The sequence below is a fragment of the Hypanus sabinus genome, chromosome 31 (assembly GCF_030144855.1).
Source record: "Hypanus sabinus isolate sHypSab1 chromosome 31, sHypSab1.hap1, whole genome shotgun sequence".
NCBI classification, from domain to species: domain Eukaryota; kingdom Metazoa; phylum Chordata; class Chondrichthyes; order Myliobatiformes; family Dasyatidae; genus Hypanus; species Hypanus sabinus.
The window spans coordinates 83684-106500 of NC_082736.1; the positions used below are offsets into that span (position 1 = coordinate 83684).

General features: G+C 52.8%; 1 protein-coding gene across 1 annotated transcript in view; it reads left to right on the forward strand.

Annotated features, from left to right (window-relative positions):
* Window positions 1-306: 306 nt before the first annotated feature.
* The window catches only part of LOC132383721 (inositol-trisphosphate 3-kinase A-like), a 71664-nt gene continuing 49153 nt past the window's right edge, over window positions 307-22817 (forward strand). The window contains exon 1 of the mRNA XM_059954909.1: window positions 307-910. Coding sequence (XP_059810892.1) covers window positions 638-910 — 273 coding nt within the window. The 5' untranslated portion in view covers window positions 307-637. The remainder of the gene's footprint in view (window positions 911-22817) is intronic.

Here is a 22817-nt window from a genome sequence, read left to right on the forward strand (position 1 = left end):
CGGGATCGATATCAATGTTTAAGGGATGTTTGGAGGGGTGTCCAGTCGCAGGTTGTTGGGGGGGGGAGTGATGGGGGCATCTGCCCACCACGGTCCCAGGACTGGAGAGGGTGACGGGGGCACCGGACCAGGGAAAACAGACTACCGAGAGGGAGCGCCCCGCTGCGGGAGGGGGAATGAGGGGCCGGGCGGCGGAGTGCCCTGCGATTCCGGCTGCGGGGGCCTGGAGGGCGCTCACGCTCCGGGACGGGGCCGCACGGGAAACACCCCGACGCCGGGGAAGGGGGTGGACCCGGGTCTCCCTCCGCCTCCTGACGGGGAAGGCAGCGCCGCCCAGACAGACAGACAGACGCTCCGCTCCTCCGGGCCGAGGGATCTCCCTGCCGCGGCCGCCTCCATGGAGCGCCCGGCTCTGCCTGCCGCCCCCGGGACGGTCTGCGGGAAGACTCGGGCAGCCGGCCGCCCGCTCTGAGCTGCCACGGCCCCTGGGCGCCGGCATCGGGCGAGTTTTCGTGCAGGCTGACGCTTTGACAAACTTCTGCCGAAAGTTCTGGCCTTGCGAGCGGCGCTGGACTGTGAAGCTCCCCCGCTGTCAGCCAGACCTTTGCCGTGGCTCCCCAGTCCCCCCAGGAGGGGCATGGAGTCCCGAGGTTGCCCGGAAGGCGGAGCCGAATGCCAGGAGCGGCGAGGGCTCGGGGTCTCCCCGGCTGAGGAGCCGCCCCCGCGGCCGCAGCCCGGCTCTGGCGCTCCCCCCGAGCAGGGGGGCGAGGAGCCAAAGAGGGGAAGGAGGGACACCTCGAAGGTGAGGTCCTCCACCTCGTCCACCTCCTCCCTCAACTACTCGTCCCTGGAGTCGGACGACGATGTGTTCAGCGACGAGGAACCGAGGCGGCGGGGCATCCTCAGGAAGGTGAGAGCGCACCGCGAATCTACCCTCTCCCCGAGCTTGCCAAGTGGTGGTAAATGTAGTCTGTGTACTTTCTGCCGGGGGGGGGGGGGGGTAGTTAGCAGAGAGGGTGACTGGACTGACCTGAGGTTGCGAGAGAGTAAAGTTGGAACTTTACTCTCTGGAGGATTGAGAGGAGATTTGGTCGAGGTGTGCAAAATAATGAGGGTGCAGATAGGGTAAATGCAAGCAGGCTGAGGTTGGCTGGGGCTACAACTAGAGGTTAAGGGTGAAAGGTAAGTTTGGGGGTGCACGGGACCTCAATGAGAGGAGGCAGGTGGACGGGAGGGCTCCCCAGCTGGGCCTGGGCCTGTTTCGGTGACTTTGATGTGTTGCAAAATACCTAGTTTTGGGGCAACAGGCCCAAATTTACAATAGACGGGGTCGAAAGGGTGGTAACAGGCAGGGGCTGTTTCTGTGCTAAGGGGCAACTGCCCAGCTTGTGCCCCATCCACTCAGTAAGATGCCCTGCCTTCCCCACGTGCTGGCCAATGGGATGAGCGCAGTGGGCTACCCACTGGCCAGTGGGCCAAATGGCCTGCGGAGTGGCTGTGGCTATACAACAGCAGAGACTGCCCTGTTAGGATATCCTGGGGTTGTACCGTCCTTCCCAACAATGGTCGATGGGCTCAGCCTGACTCAGCGTCATCCCCGCACTAGGTACATTTGGGCCCTTCCTTCGAGTGGGAGCCCAGTCCCTGACCTTTCACCTTGTTGCTTCTCTTGCCCCTCCCCCAGTCCCCAGCTTTCAGCGGTTGGCCCTCCATCTCTGCGGATTGGGATGTTCCTAACCACTCCTCCCCCCCTCCCCCCCCCATCTCATCACCCCTGCTCCTTGGACTGTGTCCATCTCCCTTCTCTTCGCCCGGACAACACCAGCACATACTCGAGTGGGGTTTCCAGTTTGGAGAACAGGGTGTGCTGGGGTGCGGTAGTCAGCCAGTAGAGGGCTGGTTAAATGCTGGTAACTCGCTCCTGATCCCACACGCTCGGAGCTAGCATTCAATGCCTCACCTACCGCACCTCACTCACACTGCTCCGTTGCGTTGGAGCTGTAGCAAGCTGCAGCCAGCCCTTCAGCCATTCTCGTCTACCTCATCCCGTCACCTGCCCCGGGACCACAGCCCTCCATACCCCTCCCGTCCACATACCGACCACAGACACGCTTTCACCACCCTCTGAGTGAAGACCTTCCTCCCCGTGTTCCCCTCTCTCTCCCCCCCCCCCGGAAACATTTCACCTTTCACCCTTAACCCATAACCTCTGCTTGTCATCTCGCCCAACCTCAGTGGAAAAAACTTGCTTGCTTGCATTACCTATCTGTGCACCTCATAATTCTGTCAAATCTCCTCTCAGTCTGCAGCCCTGCCCTGTTCAATATTTCCTGTAACTCAGGCCCTTCAGTCCTGACAACGTCCTTGTACGTTGTCTCTGTACGCTTTCAACCTCGTTTCAGTTGTGTGCATTTCTGGTCACCTGCCTTTCCCGTAGGTGTGTGACCAGACCTGCAAACGTGACTCGTCGATGTCCCATACAACTTCAAAATACCACACCACCTCCCCAGTCGCTGCCTTGAACAGAGTCGGGTTTATTCTCATGAAATTCGTTAACTTAGCAGCAGCTCAATGCAATACATAATATAGAAGAAAAAATAATAACAATATATCAATTTCCAGTATACATATATTGAATAAAAATTGTGCAAAGAACAGAAATAATTATATATTAAGAAAGTGAGGTAGTGTCCAGAGGTTCAATGTCCATTTAGGAATCAGATGGTAGAGGGGGAGAAGCTGTTCCTGAATCGCTGACTGTGTGTCTTCAGGCTCCTGTACCCCCTCCCTGATGGCAGAGGGGAAGAAGCTGTTCCTGAATTGTTGAGTGTGTGTCTTCAGGCTCCTGCACCCCCTCCCTGATGGCAGAGGGGGAGAAGCTGTTCCTGAATCGCTGAGTGTGTGTCTTCAGGCTCCTGTACCCCCTCCCTGATGGCAGAGGGGGAGAAGCTGTTCCTGAATCACTGAGTGTGTGTCTTCAGGCTCCTGTACCTCCTCCCAGATGGTAACAGTGAGAAAAGGACATGCCCTGGGTGCTGGAAGTCCTCAATAATGGACGCTGTCATTCTGAGACACCGCTCCTAAAAGATGTCCACAGTACTTTGTCAGCTAGTGCCCAAGATGAAGCTGACGAGATTTACAACCCTCTGCAGCTTCTTTCGGTCCTGTGCAGAAGCCCCTCCATTCCAGACAGTGAAGGTCAATCTGCCAAAAGACACACACTCAACGATTCAGGAGCGGCTTCTTCCCCTCTGCCATCAGGGAGGAGGTACAGGAGCCTGAAGACACACACTCAACGATTCAGGAGCGGCTTCTTCCCCTCTGCCATCAGGGAGGAGGTTCAGGAGCCTGAAGACACACACTCAACGATTCAGGAGCGGCTTCTTCCCCTCTGCCATCAGGGAGGAGGTTCAGGAGCCTGAAGACACACACTCAACGATTCAGGAGCGGCTTCTTCCCCTCTGCCATCAGGGAGGAGGTTCAGGAGCCTGAAGACACACACTCAATGATTCAGGAACAGCTTCTCCCCCTCTGCCATCAGGGAGGAGGTACAGGAGCCTGAAGACACACACTCAATGATTCAGGAACAGCTTCTCCCCCTCTGCCATCAGGGAGGAGGTACAGGAGCCTGAAGACACACACTCAACGATTCAGGAGCGGCTTTCTCCCCTCTGCCATCAGGGAGGAGGTACAGGAGCCTGAAGACACACACTCAGTGATTCAGGAACAGCTTCTTCCCCTCTGCCATCAGGGAGGAGGTACAGGAGCCTGAAGACACACACTCAGTGATTCAGGAACAGCTTCTTCCCCTCTGCCATCAAGGAGGAGGTACAGGAGCCTGAAGACACACACTCAGTGATTCAGGAACAGCTTCTTCCCCTCTGCCATCAGGGAGGAGGTACAGGAGCCTGAAGACACACACTCAGTGATTCAGGAACAGCTTCTTCCCCTCTGCCATCAGGGAGGAGGTACAGGAGCCTGAAGACACACACTCAACGATTCAGGAGCGGCTTTCTCCCCTCTGCCATCAGGGAGGAGGTACAGGAGCCTGAAGACACACACTCAGTGATTCAGGAACAGCTTCTTCCCCTCTGCCATCAGGGAGGAGGTACAGGAGCCTGAAGACACACACTCAGTGATTCAGGAACAGCTTCTTCCCCTCTGCCATCAGGGAGGAGGTACAGGAGCCTGAAGACACACACTCAGTGATTCAGGAACAGCTTCTTCCCCTCTGCCATCAGGGAGGAGGTACAGGAGCCTGAAGACACACACTCAGTGATTCAGGAACAGCTTCTTCCCCTCTGCCATCAGGGAGGAGGTACAGGAGCCTGAAGACACACACTCAACGATTCAGGAGCGGCTTTCTCCCCTCTGCCATCAGGGAGGAGGTACAGGAGCCTGAAGACACACACTCAGTGATTCAGGAACAGCTTCTTCCCCTCTGCCATCAGGGAGGAGGTACAGGAGCCTGAAGACACACACTCAGTGATTCAGGAACAGCTTCTTCCCCTCTGCCATCAGGGAGGAGGTACAGGAGCCTGAAGACACACACTCAATGATTCAGGAACAGCTTCTTCCCCTCTGCCATCAGGGAGGAGGTACAGGAACCTGAAGACACACACTCAATGATTCAGGAACAGCTTCTTCCTCTCTGCCATCAGGGAGGAGGTACAGGAACCTGAAGACACACACTCAACGATTCAGGAACAGCTTCTCCCCCTCTGCCATCAGGGAGGAGGTACAGGAGCCTGAAGACACACACTCAACGATTCAGGAGCGGCTTTCTCCCCTCTGCCATCAGGGAGGAGGTACAGGAGCCTGAAGACACACACTCAGTGATTCAGGAACAGCTTCTTCCCCTCTGCCATCAGGGAGGAGGTACAGGAGCCTGAAGACACACACTCAGTGATTCAGGAACAGCTTCTTCCCCTCTGCCATCAGGGAGGAGGTACAGGAGCCTGAAGACACACACTCAATGATTCAGGAACAGCTTCTTCCCCTCTGCCATCAGGGAGGAGGTACAGGAACCTGAAGACACACACTCGACGATTCAGGAACAGTTTCTTCCCCTCTGCCATCAGGGAGGAGGTACAGGAGCCTGAAGACACACACTCAGAGATTCAGGAACAGCTTCTCCCCCTCTGCCATCAGGGAAGGGCTACAGGAGCCTGAAGACACACGCTCAACGATTCTGGAACAGCTTCTTCCCCTCTGCCATCAGGGGGGAGGTACAGGAGCCTGAAGACACACACTCGACGATTCAGGAACAGCTTCTTCCCCTCTGCCATCAGGGAGGAGGTACAGGAGCCTGAAGACACACACTCGACGATTCAGGAACAGCTTCTTCCCCTCTGCTATCAGGGAGGAGGTACAGGAGCCTGAAGACACACACTCAATGATTCAGGAACAGCTTCTTCCCCTCTGCCATCAGGGAGGAGGTACAGGAGCCTGAAGACACACACTCGACGATTCAGGAACAGCTTCTTCCCCTCTGCCATCAGGGGGGAGGTACAGGAGCCTGAAGACACACACTCAGTGATTCAGGAACAGCTTCTTCCCCTCTGCCATCAGGGGGGAGGTACAGGAGCCTGAAGACACACGCTCAACGATTCTGGAACAGCTTCTTCCCCTCTGCCATCAGGGGGGAGGTACAGGAGCCTGAAGACACACGCTCAACGATTCTGGAACAGCTTCTTCCCCTCTGCCATCAGGGGGGAGGTACAGGAGCCTGAAGACACACACTCGACGATTCAGGAACAGCTTCTTCCCCTCTGCCATCAGGGGGGAGGTACAGGAGCCTGAAGACACACACTCAACGATTCAGGAACAGCTTCTTCCCCTCTGCCATCAGGGAGGGGGTACAGGAGCCTGAAGACACACACTCAACGATTCAGGAGCGGCTTCCTCCCCTCTGCCATCAGGCCTCTGAATGGACATTGAACCCATGAACACTCCCTCACTACTTACTTTCAATTTTGAGCTACATATTTAACGATTTAATATCTCTGCTTGCTGTAATTCAGTTTTTATCATGAATGACATCGTACTTCTGTCACAAAGACCATGAATCTCGCAACATATGCCGATGACATTAAACCTGGTTGCATTGACATGGAATACTGTCTGCCTGCTCACGGTCCCATACTCCCCCGTTCCCCACACGTTCGTGTGCCTCTCAAACTCCTCTTGGTGAACCGACTGCGATCCCCCGTGACCGTCACACCGTATTCCAGGGCGGCTCACGGACGCTGGCCTGCGCTGGACCCAGTAAACCAGCCAGCAGGGAGACCAGATTCTGCAGAGCAGTGCCCCCCGAGCACTGGGGGAGATCAGTGCATTGAGCAGCGTTTACGCAGACAAGTAAGCAGTCAGTGTTTTGGGCTGAGACCCGGCAGCTGTTCCTCAACACTGCTGCTTAAACTCGTAATTAAACTAACTTCCACCTCCATTCTCAGAGCGTGCTGAGCTCCTCTGTAGTGTCTGCCCCCACCACCACCCCTGGCAGCGCATGCCCTGCACCCACCTCTCTCTGTAAAAAGACACCAGCTTTGAACTCGCCTCCTCTCACCTTCAACGCATGCCCTCTCCTATCAGACGCTTTGACCCCGGGGAAAAAACGACATCTCTCTATCCCTGCCCTCACAATCTTGTCCACTCAGTGGCCACTTTATTAGGTACCCCTGTACACCTGCTCGTAATGCACGCATCTGATCAGCCAATCACGAGGCAGCGACTCAATGCATCAGAGCATGCGGACACGGTCAAGAGGTTCAGTCGTTGTTCAGACCAAACATCAGAATGGGGAAGGAGTGTGATCTGAGTGACTTTTGACGGTGGAGTGATTGTGGTGCCAGATGGGGTGGTTTGAGTATCTCAGAAACTGCTGATCTCCTGCGATTTTCACGCACAACAGTCTCTAGAGTTTACAGAGAATGGTGTGAGAAACAGAAACCATCCAGTGAGGGGCAGTTCTGTGGGTGAAAACACCTCGTTCATGAGAGAGGTTGGAGGAGAATGGCCAGACTGGTTCGCGCAGACAGTGACTCAGATAACCACACGTTACAACAGTGGTGTGCAGAGGTGCATCTCTGAACACACAACACGTTGCACCCTGCTGTGAGTGGGCCTCAGCAGCAGAGACCACAGACACGCACTCAGTGGCCACAGGAGGGGGCGAATGACGTGGCCAGCGGGGGTAAACCCCTAAAGTCCAACTCTCTGTAATGGTTGTGACGTGGGTGGCTGCAGGAAGATCTGTAACCTGGGGCTGGTCGGGTTCTGTCGGAGGGGGTGAGGGAAGCTGGATTTACCTCGGGCCGAAGGGAACCACAGCTCCGTGGACTCTGCCTCCAGCAGCTCCCATCAGCTAGCAGAAGGGAAAAGGTAAGATATGGGAGCAGACTAGCCAATAGAATAAAGCAGGACATTAGAAGTATTTTTCAGTTATATAAAGAGTAAAAGGCAGTTAAGAGTTGATATTGGACCACTGGAAAATGATGCGGGTGAGGTAGTAATGGGGGACAAAGAATTGGCAGCTGAACTTCATGGGTACTTTGCATCTGCCTTCACTGTGACAGACACTAGCAGTGTGCCAGAGGTCTGTGAGTGTCAGGGAGCAGGAGTGAGTGCCACTGTTATTACAAAGGAAAAAGTGCCAGGCAAAGTGAAAGATCTTGAGGTGGATAAGTCACCTGGACCAGACAGACGACATCCCAGAGTCCTGAGAGAGGTCACTGAAGAGATAATGGATGGCTGTTAGTCACCTGGACCAGACAGACTATATCTCAGAGTCCTGAGAGAGGTTACTGAAGAGATAATGGATGGCTGTCAGTCACCTGGACCAGACAGACGACATCCCAGAGTCCTGAGAGAGGTTACTGAAGAGATAATGGATGGCTGTCAGTCACCTGGACCAGACAGACGACATCCCAGAGTCCTGAGAGAGGTTACTGAAGAGATAATGGATGGCTGTCAGTCACCTGGACCAGACAGACGACATCCCAGAGTCCTGAGAGAGGTCACTGAAGAGATAATGGATGGCTGTTAGTCACCTGGACCAGACAGACTATATCTCAGAGTCCTGAGAGAGGTTACTGAAGAGATAATGGATGGCTGTCAGTCACCTGGACCAGACAGACGACATCCCAGAGTCCTGAGAGAGGTCACTGAAGAGATAATGGATGGCTGTTAGTCACCTGGACCAGACAGACTATATCTCAGAGTCCTGAGAGAGGTTACTGAAGAGATAATGGATGGCTGTCAGTCACCTGGACCAGACAGACTACATCCCAGTGTCCTGAGAGAGGTCACTGAAGAGATAATGGATGCATTGGCTGTCAGTCACCTGGACCAGACAGACTACATCCCAGAGTCCTGAGAGAGCTCACTGAAGAGATAATGGATGCATTGGCTGTCAGTCACCTGGACCAGACAGACTACATCCCAGAGTCCTGAGAGAGGTTACTGAAGAGATAATGGATGCATTGGTCATGATCTTTCTGGCATGGTTCCAGAGGACTGGAAAATTACAAATGTCACTCTCGAGTGGGAATAAAGGGGGCCTTTTCTGGTTGGCTGTCAGTCACCTGGACCAGACAGACGACATCCCAGAGTCCTGAGAGAGGTTACTGAAGAGATAATGGATGGCTGTCAGTCACCTGGACCAGACAGACTACATCCCAGTGTCCTGAAGGTGCAGAGTTTCTAACTCAGGATAGGGCTCTCCAAAACTAGATCTAAGAACAGAGTTCCCTCAAAGTTACCCAGCAAGTTGATAGGATGGTGAAGAAGATGTACAGGGTGTTGGAATTCATTAGTATGAAGTACAGAGGAGATTCACCAGGATGCTGTCTGGATTAGAGAGGGTGCAGAGGAGATTCACCAGGATGCTGTCTGGATTAGAGAGGGTGGAGTGGAGATTTACCAGGATGCTGTCTCGATTAGAGAGGCTGCAGAGGAGATTCACCAGGATGCTGCTTGGATTAGAGAGAGTGCAGAGGAGATTCAGCAGGATGCTGCCTGGATTAGAGAGGGTGCAGAGGAGATTCACCAGGATGCTGCCTGGATTAGAGAGGGTGCAGAGGAGATTCACCAGAATGCTGACTGGATTAGAGAGGGTGCAGAGGAGATTCACCAGGATGCTGTCTGGATTAGAGAGGGTGCAGAAGAGATTCACCAGGATGTTGCCTGGATCAGAGAGGGTGCAGAGGAGATTCACGTGGATGTCTCCTGGATTAGAGAAGGTGCAGAGGAGATTCACCAGGATGCTGTCTGGATTAGAGAGGGTGCAGAGGAGATTCACCAGGATGCTTCCTGGATTAGAGAAGGTGCAGAGGAGATTCACCAGGATGCTGCCTGGATCAGAGAGGGTGCAGAGGAGATTCACCAGGATGCTGACTGGATTAGAGAGGGTGCAGAGGAGATTCACCAGGATGCTGCCTGGATTAGAGAGGGTGCAGAGGAGATTTACCAGGATGCTGCCTGGATTAGAGAGGGTGCAAAGGAGATTTACCAGGATGCTGCCTGGATTAGAGAGGGTGCAGAGGAGATTCACCAGGATGCTGCCTGGATTAGAGAGGGTGCAGAGGAGATTCACCAGGATGCTGTCTGGATTAGAGAGGGTGCAGAGGAGATTTACCAGGATGCTGTCTGGATTAGAGAGGGTGCAGAGGAGATTTACCAGGATGCTGCCTGGATTAGAGAGGGTGCAGAGGAGATTCACCAGGATGCTGTGTGGATTAGAGAGGGTGCAGAGGAGATTCACCAGGATGCTGTCTGGATTAGAGAGGGTGCAGAGGAGATTCATCAGTATGCTGCTTGGATTAGAGAGGGTGCAGAGGAGATTCACCAGGATGCTGTCTGGATTAGAGTGGGTGCAGAGGAGATTTACCAGGATGCTGCCTGGATTAGAGAGGGTGCAGCGGAGATTCACCAGGATGCTGTCTGGATTAGAGAGGGTGCAGAGGAGGTTCACCAGGATGCTGTCTGGATTAGAGTGGGTGCAGAGGAGATTCACCAGGATGCTGTCTGGATTAGAGAGGGTGCAGAGTAGATTTACCAGGATGCTACCTGGATAAGAGAGGGTGCAGAGGAGATTCACCAGGATGCTGTCTGGATTAGAGAGGGTGCAGAGGAGATTTAACAGGATGCTGTCTGGATTAGAGTGGGTACAGAGGATATTTACCAGGATGCTACCTGGATTAGAGAGGGAGCAAAGGAGATTCACCAGGATGCTGTCTGGATTAGAGAGGGTGCAGAGGAGATTCACCAGTATGCTGTCTGGATTAGAGAGGGTGCAGAGGAGATTCACCAGGATGCTGTGTGGATTAGAGAGGGTGCAGAGGAGATTCACCAGGATGCTGTCTGGATTAGAGAGGGTGCAGAGGAGATTCATCAGTATGCTGCTTGGATTAGAGAGGGTGCAGAGGAGATTCACCAGGATGCTGTCTGGATTAGAGTGGGTGCAGAGGAGATTCACCAGGATGCTGCCTGGATTAGAGAGGGTGCAGCGGAGATTCACCAGGATGCTGTCTGGATTAGAGAGGGTGCAGAGGAGATTCACCAGGATGCTGTCTGGATTAGAGTGGGTGCAGAGGAGATTCACCAGGATGCTGTCTGGATTAGAGAGGGTGCAGAGATGATTTACCAGGATGCTGCCTGGATTAGAGAGGGTGCAGAGTAGATTTACCAGGATGCTACCTGGATAAGAGAGGGTGCAGAGGAGATTCACCAGGATGCTGTCTGGATTAGAGAGGGTGCAGAGGAGATTTACCAGGATGCTGCCTGGATCAGAGAGGATGCAGAGGAGATTTACCAGGATGCTGTCTGGATTAGAGAGGGTGCAGAGGAGATTCACTAGGATGCTGTCTGGATTAGAGAGGGTGCAGAGGAGATTCTCCAGAATGCTGTCTGGATTAGAGAGGGTGCAGTGGAGATTTACCAGGATGCTGCCTGTATTAGAGAGGGTGCAGAGGAGATTCACCAGGATGCTGTCTGGATTAGACAGGGTGCAGAGGAGATTCACCGGGATGCTACCTGGATTAGATAGGGTGCAGAGGAGATTCACCAGGATGCTGCCTGGATCGGAGAGGGTGCAGAGGAGATTCACTAGGATGCTGTCTGGATTAGAGAGGGTGCAGAGGATATTTACCAGGATGCTGTCTGGATTAGAGAGGGTGCAGAGGAGATTTACCGGGATGCTGCCTTGATTTGAGAGGGTGCAGAGGATATTTACCAGGATGCTGTCTGGATTAGAGAGGGTGCAGAGGAGATTCACCAGGATGCTGTCTGGATTAGAGAGGGTGCAGAGGAGATTCACCAGGATGCTGCCTTGATTAGAGAGGGTGCAGAGGAGATTTACCAGGATGCTGCCAGGATTAGAGAGAGTGCAGAGGTGATTTACCAGGATGCTGCCTGGATCAGAGAGGGTGCAGAGGAGATTTACCAGGATGCTGTCTGGATTAGAGAGGGTGCAGAGGAGATTCACCAGGATGCTGTCTGGATTAGAGTGGGTAGAGAGGATATTTACCAGGATGCTACCTGGATTAGAGAGGGAGCAAAGGAGATTCACCAGGATGCTGTCTGGATTAGAGAGGGTGCAGAGGAGATTCACCAGGATGCTGTCTGGATTAGAGAGGGTGCAGAGGAGATTCACCTGGATGCTGTGTGGATTAGAGAGGGTGCAGAGGAGATTCACCAGGATGCTGCTTGGATTAGAGAGGGTGCAGAGGAGATTCACCAGGATGCTGTCTGGATTAGAGTGGGTGCAGAGGAGATTTACCAGGATGCTGCCTGGATTAGAGAGGGTGCAGCGGAGATTCACCAGGATGCTGTCTGGATTAGAGAGGGTGCAGAGGAGATTCACCAGGATGCTGTCTGGATTAGAGTGGGTGCAGAGGAGATTCACCAGGATGCTGTCTGGATTAGAGAGGGTGCAGAGGATATTTACCAGGATGCTGTCTGGATTAGAGAGGGTGCAGAGGAGATTTACCGGGATGCTGCCTTGATTTGAGAGGGCGCAGAGGATATTTACCAGGATGCTGTCTGGATTAGAGAGGGTGCAGAGGAGATTCACCAGGATGCTGTCTGGATTAGAGAGGGTGCAGAGGAGATTCACCAGGATGCTGCCTTGATTAGAGAGGGTGCAGAGGAGATTTACCGGGATGCTGCCTTGATTTGAGAGGGCGCAGAGGATATTTACCAGGATGCTGTCTGGATTAGAGAGGGTGCAGAGGAGATTCACCAGGATGCTGTCTGGATTAGAGAGGGTGCAGAGGAGATTCACCAGGATGCTGCCTTGATTAGAGAGGGTGCAGAGGAGATTTACCAGGATGCTGCCTGGATTAGAGAGGGTGCAGAGGTGATTTACCAGGATGCTACCTGGATAAGAGAGGGTGCAGAGGAGATTCACCAGGATGCTGCCTGGATTAGAGAGGGTGCAGAGGAGATTTACCAGGATGCTGTCTGGATTACAGAGGGTGCAGAGGAGATTTACCAGGATGCTGCCTGGATTAGAGAGGGTGCTGAGGAGATTTACCAGGATGCTACCTGGATAAGAGAGGGTGCAGAGGAGATTCACCAGGATGCTGCCTGGATTAGAGAGGGTGCAGAGGAGATTTACCAGGATGCTGCCTGGATTAGAGAGGGTGCAGAGGTGATTTACCAGGATGCTGCCTGGATTAGAGAGGGTGCAGAGGAGATTTACCAGGATGCTGCCTGGATTAGAGAGGGTGCAGAGGAGATTTACCAGGATGCTGCCTGGATCAGAGAGGATGCAGAGGAGATTTACCAGGATGCTGTCTGGATTAGAGAGGGTGCAGAGGAGATTTACCAGGATGCTGCCTGGATTAGAGAGGGTGCAGAGGAGATTTACCAGGATGCTGCCTGGATTAGAGAGGGTGCAGAGGAGATTTACCAGGATGCTGTCTGGATTAGAGAGGGTGCAGAGGAGATTTACCAGGATGCTGCCTGGATTAGAGAGGGTGCAGAGGTGATTTACCAGGATGCTGTCTGGATTAGAGAGGGTGCAGAGGAGATTTACCAGGATGCTGCCTGGATTAGAGAGGGTGCAGAGGTGATTTACCAGGATGCTGTCTGGATTAGAGAGGGTGCAGAGGTGATTTACCAGGATGCTGTCTGGATTAGAGTGGGTACAGAGGATATTTACCAGGATGCTACCTGGATTAGAGAGGGAGCAAAGGAGATTCACCAGGATGCTGTCTGGATTAGAGAGGGTGCAGAGGAGATTCACCAGTATGCTGTCTGGATTAGAGGGGGTGCAGAGGAGATTCACCAGGATGCTGTGTGGATTAGAGAGGGTGCAGAGGAGATTCACCAGGATGCTGTCTGGATTAGAGAGGGTGCAGAGGAGATTCATCAGTATGCTGCTTGGATTAGAGAGGGTGCAGAGGAGATTCACCAGGATGCTGTCTGGATTAGAGTGGGTGCAGAGGAGATTTACCAGGATGCTGCCTGGATTAGAGAGGGTGCAGCGGAGATTCACCAGGATGCTGTCTGGATTAGAGAGGGTGCAGAGGAGATTCACCAGGATGCTGTCTGGATTAGAATGGGTGCAGAGGAGATTCACCAGGATGCTGTCTGGATTAGAGAGGGTGCAGAGATGATTTACCAGGATGCTGCCTGGATTAGAGAGGGTGCAGAGGAGATTTACCAGGATGCTGCCTGGATTAGAGAGGGTGCAGAGGAGATTTACCAGGATGCTGTCTGGATTAGAGAGGGTGCAGAGGAGATTTACCAGGATGCTGCCTGGATTAGAGAGGGTGCAGAGGTGATTTACCAGGATGCTGTCTGGATTAGAGAGGGTGCAGAGGAGATTTACCAGGATGCTGCCTGGATTAGAGAGGGTGCAGAGGTGATTTACCAGGATGCTGTCTGGATTAGAGAGGGTGCAGAGGTGATTTACCAGGATGCTGTCTGGATTAGAGTGGGTACAGAGGATATTTACCAGGATGCTACCTGGATTAGAGAGGGAGCAAAGGAGATTCACCAGGATGCTGTCTGGATTAGAGAGGGTGCAGAGGAGATTCACCAGTATGCTGTCTGGATTAGAGGGGGTGCAGAGGAGATTCACCAGGATGCTGTGTGGATTAGAGAGGGTGCAGAGGAGATTCACCAGGATGCTGTCTGGATTAGAGAGGGTGCAGAGGAGATTCATCAGTATGCTGCTTGGATTAGAGAGGGTGCAGAGGAGATTCACCAGGATGCTGTCTGGATTAGAGTGGGTGCAGAGGAGATTTACCAGGATGCTGCCTGGATTAGAGAGGGTGCAGCGGAGATTCACCAGGATGCTGTCTGGATTAGAGAGGGTGCAGAGGAGATTCACCAGGATGCTGTCTGGATTAGAATGGGTGCAGAGGAGATTCACCAGGATGCTGTCTGGATTAGAGAGGGTGCAGAGATGATTTACCAGGATGCTGCCTGGATTAGAGAGGGTGCAGAGTAGATTTACCAGGATGCTACCTGGATAAGAGAGGGTGCAGAGGAGATTCACCAGGATGCTGTCTGGATTAGAGAGGGTGCAGAGGAGATTTACCAGGATGCTGCCTGGATCAGAGAGGATGCAGAGGAGATTTACCAGGATGCTGTCTGGATTAGAGAGGGTGCAGAGGAGATTCACTAGGATGCTGTCTGGATTAGAGAGGGTGCAGAGGAGATTCACCAGGATGCTGCCTGGATTAGAGAGGGTGCAGAGGAGGTTCACCAGGATGCTGTCTGGATTATAGAGGGTGCAGAGGAGATTCTCCAGAATGCTGTCTGGATTAGAGAGGGTGCAGTGGAGATTTACCAGGATGCTGCCTGTATTAGAGAGGGTGCAGAGGAGATTCACCAGGATGCTGTCTGGATTAGACAGGGTGCAGAGGAGATTCACCGGGATGCTACCTGGATTAGAGAGGGTGCAGAGGAGATTCACCAGGATGCTGCCTGGATTGGAGAGGGTGCAGAGGAGATTCACTAGGATGCTGTCTGGATTAGAGAGGGTGCAGAGGATATTTACCAGGATGCTGTCTGGATTAGAGAGGGTGCAGAGGAGATTTACCGGGATGCTGCCTTGATTTGAGAGGGTGCAGAGGATATTTACCAGGATGCTGTCTGGATTAGAGAGGGTGCAGAGGAGATTCACCAGGATGCTGTCTGGATTAGAGAGGGTGCAGAGGAGATTCACCAGGATGCTGCCTTGATTAGAGAGGGTGCAGAGGAGATTTACCAGGATGCTGCCTGGATTAGAGAGAGTGCAGAGGTGATTTACCAGGATGCTGCCTGGATCAGAGAGGGTGCAGAGGAGATTTACCAGGATGCTGTCTGGATTAGAGAGGGTGCAGAGGAGATTCACCAGGATGCTGTCTGGATTAGAGTGGGTAGAGAGGATATTTACCAGGATGCTACCTGGATTAGAGAGGGAGCAAAGGAGATTCACCAGGATGCTGTCTGGATTAGAGAGGGTGCAGAGGAGATTCACCAGGATGCTGTCTGGATTAGAGAGGGTGCAGAGGAGATTCACCTGGATGCTGTGTGGATTAGAGAGGGTGCAGAGGAGATTCACCAGGATGCTGCTTGGATTAGAGAGGGTGCAGAGGAGATTCACCAGGATGCTGTCTGGATTAGAGTGGGTGCAGAGGAGATTTACCAGGATGCTGCCTGGATTAGAGAGGGTGCAGCGGAGATTCACCAGGATGCTGTCTGGATTAGAGAGGGTGCAGAGGAGATTCACCAGGATGCTGTCTGGATTAGAGTGGGTGCAGAGGAGATTCACCAGGATGCTGTCTGGATTAGAGAGGGTGCAGAGATGATTTACCAGGATGCTGCCTGGATTAGAGAGGGTGCAGAGTAGATTTACCAGGATGCTACCTGGATAAGAGAGGGTGCAGAGGAGATTCACCAGGATGCTGTCTGGATTAGAGAGGGTGCAGAGGAGATTTACCAGGATGCTGCCTGGATCAGAGAGGATGCAGAGGAGATTTACCAGGATGCTGTCTGGATTAGAGAGGGTGCAGAGGAGATTCACTAGGATGCTGTCTTGATTAGAGAGGGTGCAGAGGAGATTCACCAGGATGCTGCCTGGATTAGAGAGGGTGCAGAGGAGATTCACCAGGATGCTGTCTGGATTATAGAGGGTGCAGAGGAGATTCTCCAGAATGCTGTCTGGATTAGAGAGGGTGCAGTGGAGATTTACCAGGATGCTGCCTGTATTAGAGAGGGTGCAGAGGAGATTCACCAGGATGCTGTCTGGATTAGACAGGGTGCAGAGGAGATTCACCGGGATGCTAACTGGATTGGAGAGGGTGTAGAGGAGATTCACTAGGATGCTGTCTGGATTAGAGAGGGTGCAGAGGATATTTACCAGGATGCTGTCTGGATTAGAGAGGGTGCAGAGGAGATTTACCGGGATGCTGCCTTGATTTGAGAGGGCGCAGAGGATATTTACCAGGATGCTGTCTGGATTAGAGAGGGTGCAGAGGAGATTCACCAGGATGCTGTCTGGATTAGAGAGGGTGCAGAGGAGATTCACCAGGATGCTGCCTTGATTAGAGAGGGTGCAGAGGAGATTTACCAGGATGCTGCCTGGATTAGAGAGGGTGCAGAGGTGATTTACCAGGATGCTACCTGGATAAGAGAGGGTGCAGAGGAGATTCACCAGGATGCTGCCTGGATTAGAGAGGGTGCAGAGGAGATTTACCAGGATGCTGTCTGGATTAGAGAGGGTGCAGAGGATATTTACCAGGATGCTGCCTGGATTAGAGAGGGTGCTGAGGAGATTTACCAGGATGCTACCTGGATAAGAGAGGGTGCAGAGGAGATTCACCAGGATGCTGCCTGGATTAGAGAGGGTGCAGAGGAGATTTACCAGGATGCTGCCTGGATCAGAGAGGGTGCAGAGATGATTTACCAGGATGCTGCCTGGATTAGAGAGGGTGCAGAGGTGATTTACCAGGATGCTGCCTGGATTAGAGAGGGTGCAGAGGAGATTTACCAGGATGCTGCCTGGATTAGAGAGGGTGCAGAGGAGATTTACCAGGATGCTGCCTGGATCAGAGAGGATGCAGAGGAGATTTACCAGGATGCTGTCTGGATTAGAGAGGGTGCAGAGGAGATTTACCAGGATGCTGCCTGGATTAGAGAGAGTGCAGAGGTGATTTACCAGGATGCTGCCTGGATTAGAGAGGGTGCAGAGGAGATTTACCAGGATGCTGCCTGGATTAGAGAGGGTGCAGAGGAGATTTACCAGGATGATACCTGGATTAGAGAGGGTGCAGAGGAGATTTACCAGGATGCTGCCTGGATTATAGAGGGTGCAGAGGAGATTTACCAGGATGCTGTCTGGATTAGAGAGGGTGCAGAGGAGATTTACCAGGATGCTGCCTGGATTAGCCAGGGTGCAGAGGAGATTTACCAGGATGCTGCCTGGATTAGAGAGCGTGCAGAGGAGATTCACCAGGATGCTGTCTGGATTATAGAGGGTGCAGAGGAGATTCTCCAGAATGCTGTCTGGATTAGAGAGGGTGCAGTGGAGATTTACCAGGATGCTGCCTGTATTAGAGAGGGTGCAGAGGAGATTCACCAGGATGCTGTCTGGATTAGACAGGGTGCAGAGGAGATTCACCGGGATGCTACCTGGATTAGAGAGGGTGCAGAGGAGATTCACCAGGATGCTGCCTGGATTGGAGAGGGTGCAGAGGAGATTCACTAGGATGCTGTCTGGATTAGAGAGGGTGCAGAGGATATTTACCAGGATGCTGTCTGGATTAGAGAGGGTGCAGAGGAGATTTACCGGGATGCTGCCTTGATTTGAGAGGGTGCAGAGGATATTTACCAGGATGCTGTCTGGATTAGAGAGGGTGCAGAGGAGATTCACCAGGATGCTGTCTGGATTAGAGAGGGTGCAGAGGAGATTCACCAGGATGCTGCCTTGATTAGAGAGGGTGCAGAGGAGATTTACCAGGATGCTGCCTGGATTAGAGAGAGTGCAGAGGTGATTTACCAGGATGCTGCCTGGATCAGAGAGGGTGCAGAGGAGATTTACCAGGATGCTGTCTGGATTAGAGAGGGTGCAGAGGAGATTCACCAGGATGCTGTCTGGATTAGAGTGGGTAGAGAGGATATTTACCAGGATGCTACCTGGATTAGAGAGGGAGCAAAGGAGATTCACCAGGATGCTGTCTGGATTAGAGAGGGTGCAGAGGAGATTCACCAGGATGCTGTCTGGATTAGAGAGGGTGCAGAGGAGATTCACCTGGATGCTGTGTGGATTAGAGAGGGTGCAGAGGAGATTCACCAGGATGCTGCTTGGATTAGAGAGGGTGCAGAGGAGATTCACCAGGATGCTGTCTGGATTAGAGTGGGTGCAGAGGAGATTTACCAGGATGCTGCCTGGATTAGAGAGGGTGCAGCGGAGATTCACCAGGATGCTGTCTGGATTAGAGAGGGTGCAGAGGAGATTCACCAGGATGCTGTCTGGATTAGAGTGGGTGCAGAGGAGATTCACCAGGATGCTGTCTGGATTAGAGAGGTTGCAGAGATGATTTACCAGGATGCTGCCTGGATTAGAGAGGGTGCAGAGTAGATTTACCAGGATGCTACCTGGATAAGAGAGGGTGCAGAGGAGATTCACCAGGATGCTGTCTGGATTAGAGAGGGTGCAGAGGAGATTTACCAGGATGCTGCCTGGATCAGAGAGGATGCAGAGGAGATTTACCAGGATGCTGTCTGGATTAGAGAGGGTGCAGAGGAGATTCACTAGGATGCTGTCTTGATTAGAGAGGGTGCAGAGGAGATTCACCAGGATGCTGCCTGGATTAGAGAGGGTGCAGAGGAGATTCACCAGGATGCTGTCTGGATTATAGAGGGTGCAGAGGAGATTCTCCAGAATGCTGTCTGGATTAGAGAGGGTGCAGTGGAGATTTACCAGGATGCTGCCTGTATTAGAGAGGGTGCAGAGGAGATTCACCAGGATGCTGTCTGGATTAGACAGGGTGCAGAGGAGATTCACCGGGATGCTAACTGGATTGGAGAGGGTGTAGGGGAGATTCACTAGGATGCTGTCTGGATTAGAGAGGGTGCAGAGGATATTTACCAGGATGCTGTCTGGATTAGAGAGGGTGCAGAGGAGATTTACCGGGATGCTGCCTTGATTTGAGAGGGCGCAGAGGATATTTACCAGGATGCTGCCTGGATTAGAGAGGGTGCTGAGGAGATTTACCAGGATGCTACCTGGATAAGAGAGGGTGCAGAGGAGATTCACCAGGATGCTGCCTGGATTAGAGAGGGTGCAGAGGAGATTTACCAGGATGCTGCCTGGATCAGAGAGGGTGCAGAGATGATTTACCAGGATGCTGCCTGGATTAGAGAGGGTGCAGAGGTGATTTACCAGGATGCTGCCTGGATTAGAGAGGGTGCAGAGGAGATTTACCAGGATGCTGCCTGGATTAGAGAGGGTGCAGAGGAGATTTACCAGATTGCTGCCTGGATCAGAGAGGATGCAGAGGAGATTTACCAGGATGCTGTCTGGATTAGAGAGGGTGCAGAGGAGATTTACCAGGATGCTGCCTGGATTAGAGAGAGTGCAGAGGTGATTTACCAGGATGCTGCCTGGATTAGAGAGGGTGCAGAGGAGATTTACCAGGATGCTGCCTGGATTAGAGAGGGTGCAGAGGAGATTTACCAGGATGATACCTGGATTAGAGAGGGTGCAGAGGAGATTTACCAGGATGCTGTCTGGATTAGCGAGGGTGCAGAGGAGATTTACCAGGATGCTGCCTGGATTAGAGAGGGTGCAGAGGAGATTTACCAGGATGCTGTCTGGATTAGAGAGGGTGCAGAGGAGATTTACCAGGATGCTGCCTGGATTAGCCAGGGTGCAGAGGAGATTTACCAGGATGCTGCCTGGATTAGAGAGCGTGCAGAGGAGATTCACCAGGATGCTGCCTGGATTAGAGAGGATGCAGAGGAGATTTACCAGGATGCTGCCTGGATTAGAGAGGGTGCAGAGGAGATTCACTAGGATGCTGCCTGGATTAGAGAGTGTGCAGAGGAGATTTACCAGGATGCTGTCTGGATTAGAGAGGGTGCAGAGGAGATTTACCAGGATGCTGCCTGGATTAGAGAGGGTGCGGAGGAGATTCACTAGGATGCTGTCTGGATTAGAGAGGGTGCAGAGGAGATTCACTAGGATGCTGCCTGGATTAGAGAGTGTGCAGAGGAGATTTACCAGGATGCTGTCTGGATTAGAGAGGGTGCAGAGGTGATTTACCAGGATGCTGCCTGGATTAGAGAGGGTGCAGAGGAGATTTACCAGGATGCTGCCTGGATTAGAGAGGGTGCAGAGGAGATTTACCAGGATGATACCTGGATTAGAGAGGGTGCAGAGGAGATTTACCAGGATGCTGTCTGGATTAGCGAGGGTGCAGAGGAGATTTACCAGGATGCTGCCTGGATTAGAGAGGGTGCAGAGGAGATTTACCAGGATGCTGTCTGGATTAGAGAGGGTGCAGAGGAGATTTACCAGGATGCTGCCTGGATTAGAGAGGGTGCAGAGGAGATTTACCAGGATGCTGCCTGGATTAGAGAGCGTGCAGAGGAGATTCACCAGGATGCTGCCTGGATTAGAGAGGATGTAGAGGAGATTTACCAGGATGCTGCCTGGATTAGAGAGGGTGCAGAGGAGATTCACTAGGATGCTGCCTGGATTAGAGAGTGTGCAGAGGAGATTTACCAGGATGCTGTCTGGATTAGAGAGGGTGCAGAGGAGATTTACCAGGATGCTGCCTGGATTAGAGAGGGTGCGGAGGAGATTCACTAGGATGCTGTCTGGATTAGAGAGGGTGCAGAGGAGATTCACTAGGATTCTGCCTGGATTAGAGAGTGTGCAGAGGAGATTTACCAGGATGCTGTCTGGATTAGAGAGGGTGCAGAGGAGATTTACCAGGATGCTGCCTGGATTAGAGAGGGTGCGGAGGAGATTCACTAGGATGCTGTCTGGATTAGAGAGGGTGCAGAGGTGATTTACCAGGATGCTGCCTGGATTAGAGAGGGTGCAGAGGTGATTTACCAGGATGCTGCCTGGACCAGAGAGGGTGCAGAGGAGATTTACCAGGATGCTGCCTGGATTAGAGAGGGTGCAGAGGTGATTTACCAGGATGCTGTCTGGATTAGAGAGGGTGCGGAGGAGATTCACTAGGATGCTGTCTGGATTAGAGAGGGTGCAGAGGTGATTTACCAGGATGCTGCCTGGATTAGAGAGGGTGCAGAGGTGATTTACCAGGATGCTGCCTGGACCAGAGAGGGTGCAGAGGAGATTTACCAGGATGCTGCCTGGATTAGAGAGGGTGCAGAGGTGATTTACCAGGATGCTGTCTGGATCAGAGAGGATGCAGAGGAGATTTACTAGGATGCTGTCTGGATTAGAGAGGGTGCAGAGGAGATTCACTAGGATGCTGTCTGGATTAGAGAGGGTGCAGAGGAGATTCACTAGGATGCTGTCTGGATTAGAGAGCGTGTCTGATGCGGATAGGTTGAGCTAGCTAAGTCTTCTCTCTTTGGAGTGAAGGAGGATGAGAGGGGACTTGATGGAAATGTACCAGATCATACCTGGCACAGATCGAGTGGACAGCGAAAAATTTTATCCTAGCGCAGAAATGGCTCTTGCGAAGGGGGCGGAATTTTAAGGTGTTTGGAGGAAAAAGTCTTGGGGGAGGTGTGTCAGAGGAAGGTCTTTTCTACACAGTGTGAGGGGCGTGTGGAACGTCCTGCCAGGGGTGGTGTAGAGACAGATACAGTAGGGACATTTAAGGTGATTGGGGTAAGTGGTGGGTGTGTGGAACGTCCTGCCAGGGGTGGTGTAGAGACAGATACATTAGGGATATTTAAGAGGCTCTTAGATAGGTACACAAATGATTAAAATATTGAGGGCAGTGTCGGAGGGAAGCATTAGATTGACCTTAGTTAGTTAAAAAGTCCGCAGAAGAGTTTGGGCCGAATGGTCTGTTCTGCTCAATTTTGTGTTCTGCATTCTGTTACTGACTTACCTTGTTCCACGTCAACACACTGCGATGATCTGGTCTGTAGGAACTATGAATGAGAAGCTCCTTACTGTATCTCTGGTGTGGCAATAATGCCTGTCCTCCCTCCTCACCCGCCTCTCTCACCGTTTCCCCTCCTCCATCTGACTATCTACCCCCACCCTCCACCCCTCCTCCCAATTTGGAAACAAACCAGTTCCGGTTCAGGAGGGTGGGAAGTTCAGCCGGCTCAGGGTTTCCCGGGGGGTGTGGACAGAGGGATCCCTGATTGCATCACTGGGGATTCCCCCCCCACCCTGCTGCTTCCTGGGATGAAAGACTCCAAGTCCCACTTCCCCTGTAGAAGAGGAACAGTCGCACCGCAACGGCACCCGCCAGTAAAACCGAAACTGAGCACAGGGAAGGAGGCCTTGAGACGGCTGTGGAGTCTCTGGCCACCACTGAGGCTGCTGGAGAAGGCACACGGCCTGCTTGTCCTGATGGGTTGGGGCACATTGCAGCTGTTCAAACGCGTTGGGTCACAGAAGCCATCGGAGCAGAGTCAGGCCATCGAGTCTGTTCTGCCGTTCCATCATGGCTGATCCACTTCCCTCGCAATTCTGTTCTCCTGCCTTCTCCCCGTAACCTTTCCCACCCTGACCTCCAGTGGCTTGGCCTCCACAGCCGCCTGTGGCGACGAATTCCACAGCCTCACCACCATCGGGCTAAAGGGATTCCTCTCTGACTCCGTTCTCAGTGGACGTCCCTCTATTCTGAGTTTGTGCCCTCTGAACATAGACGCCCCCA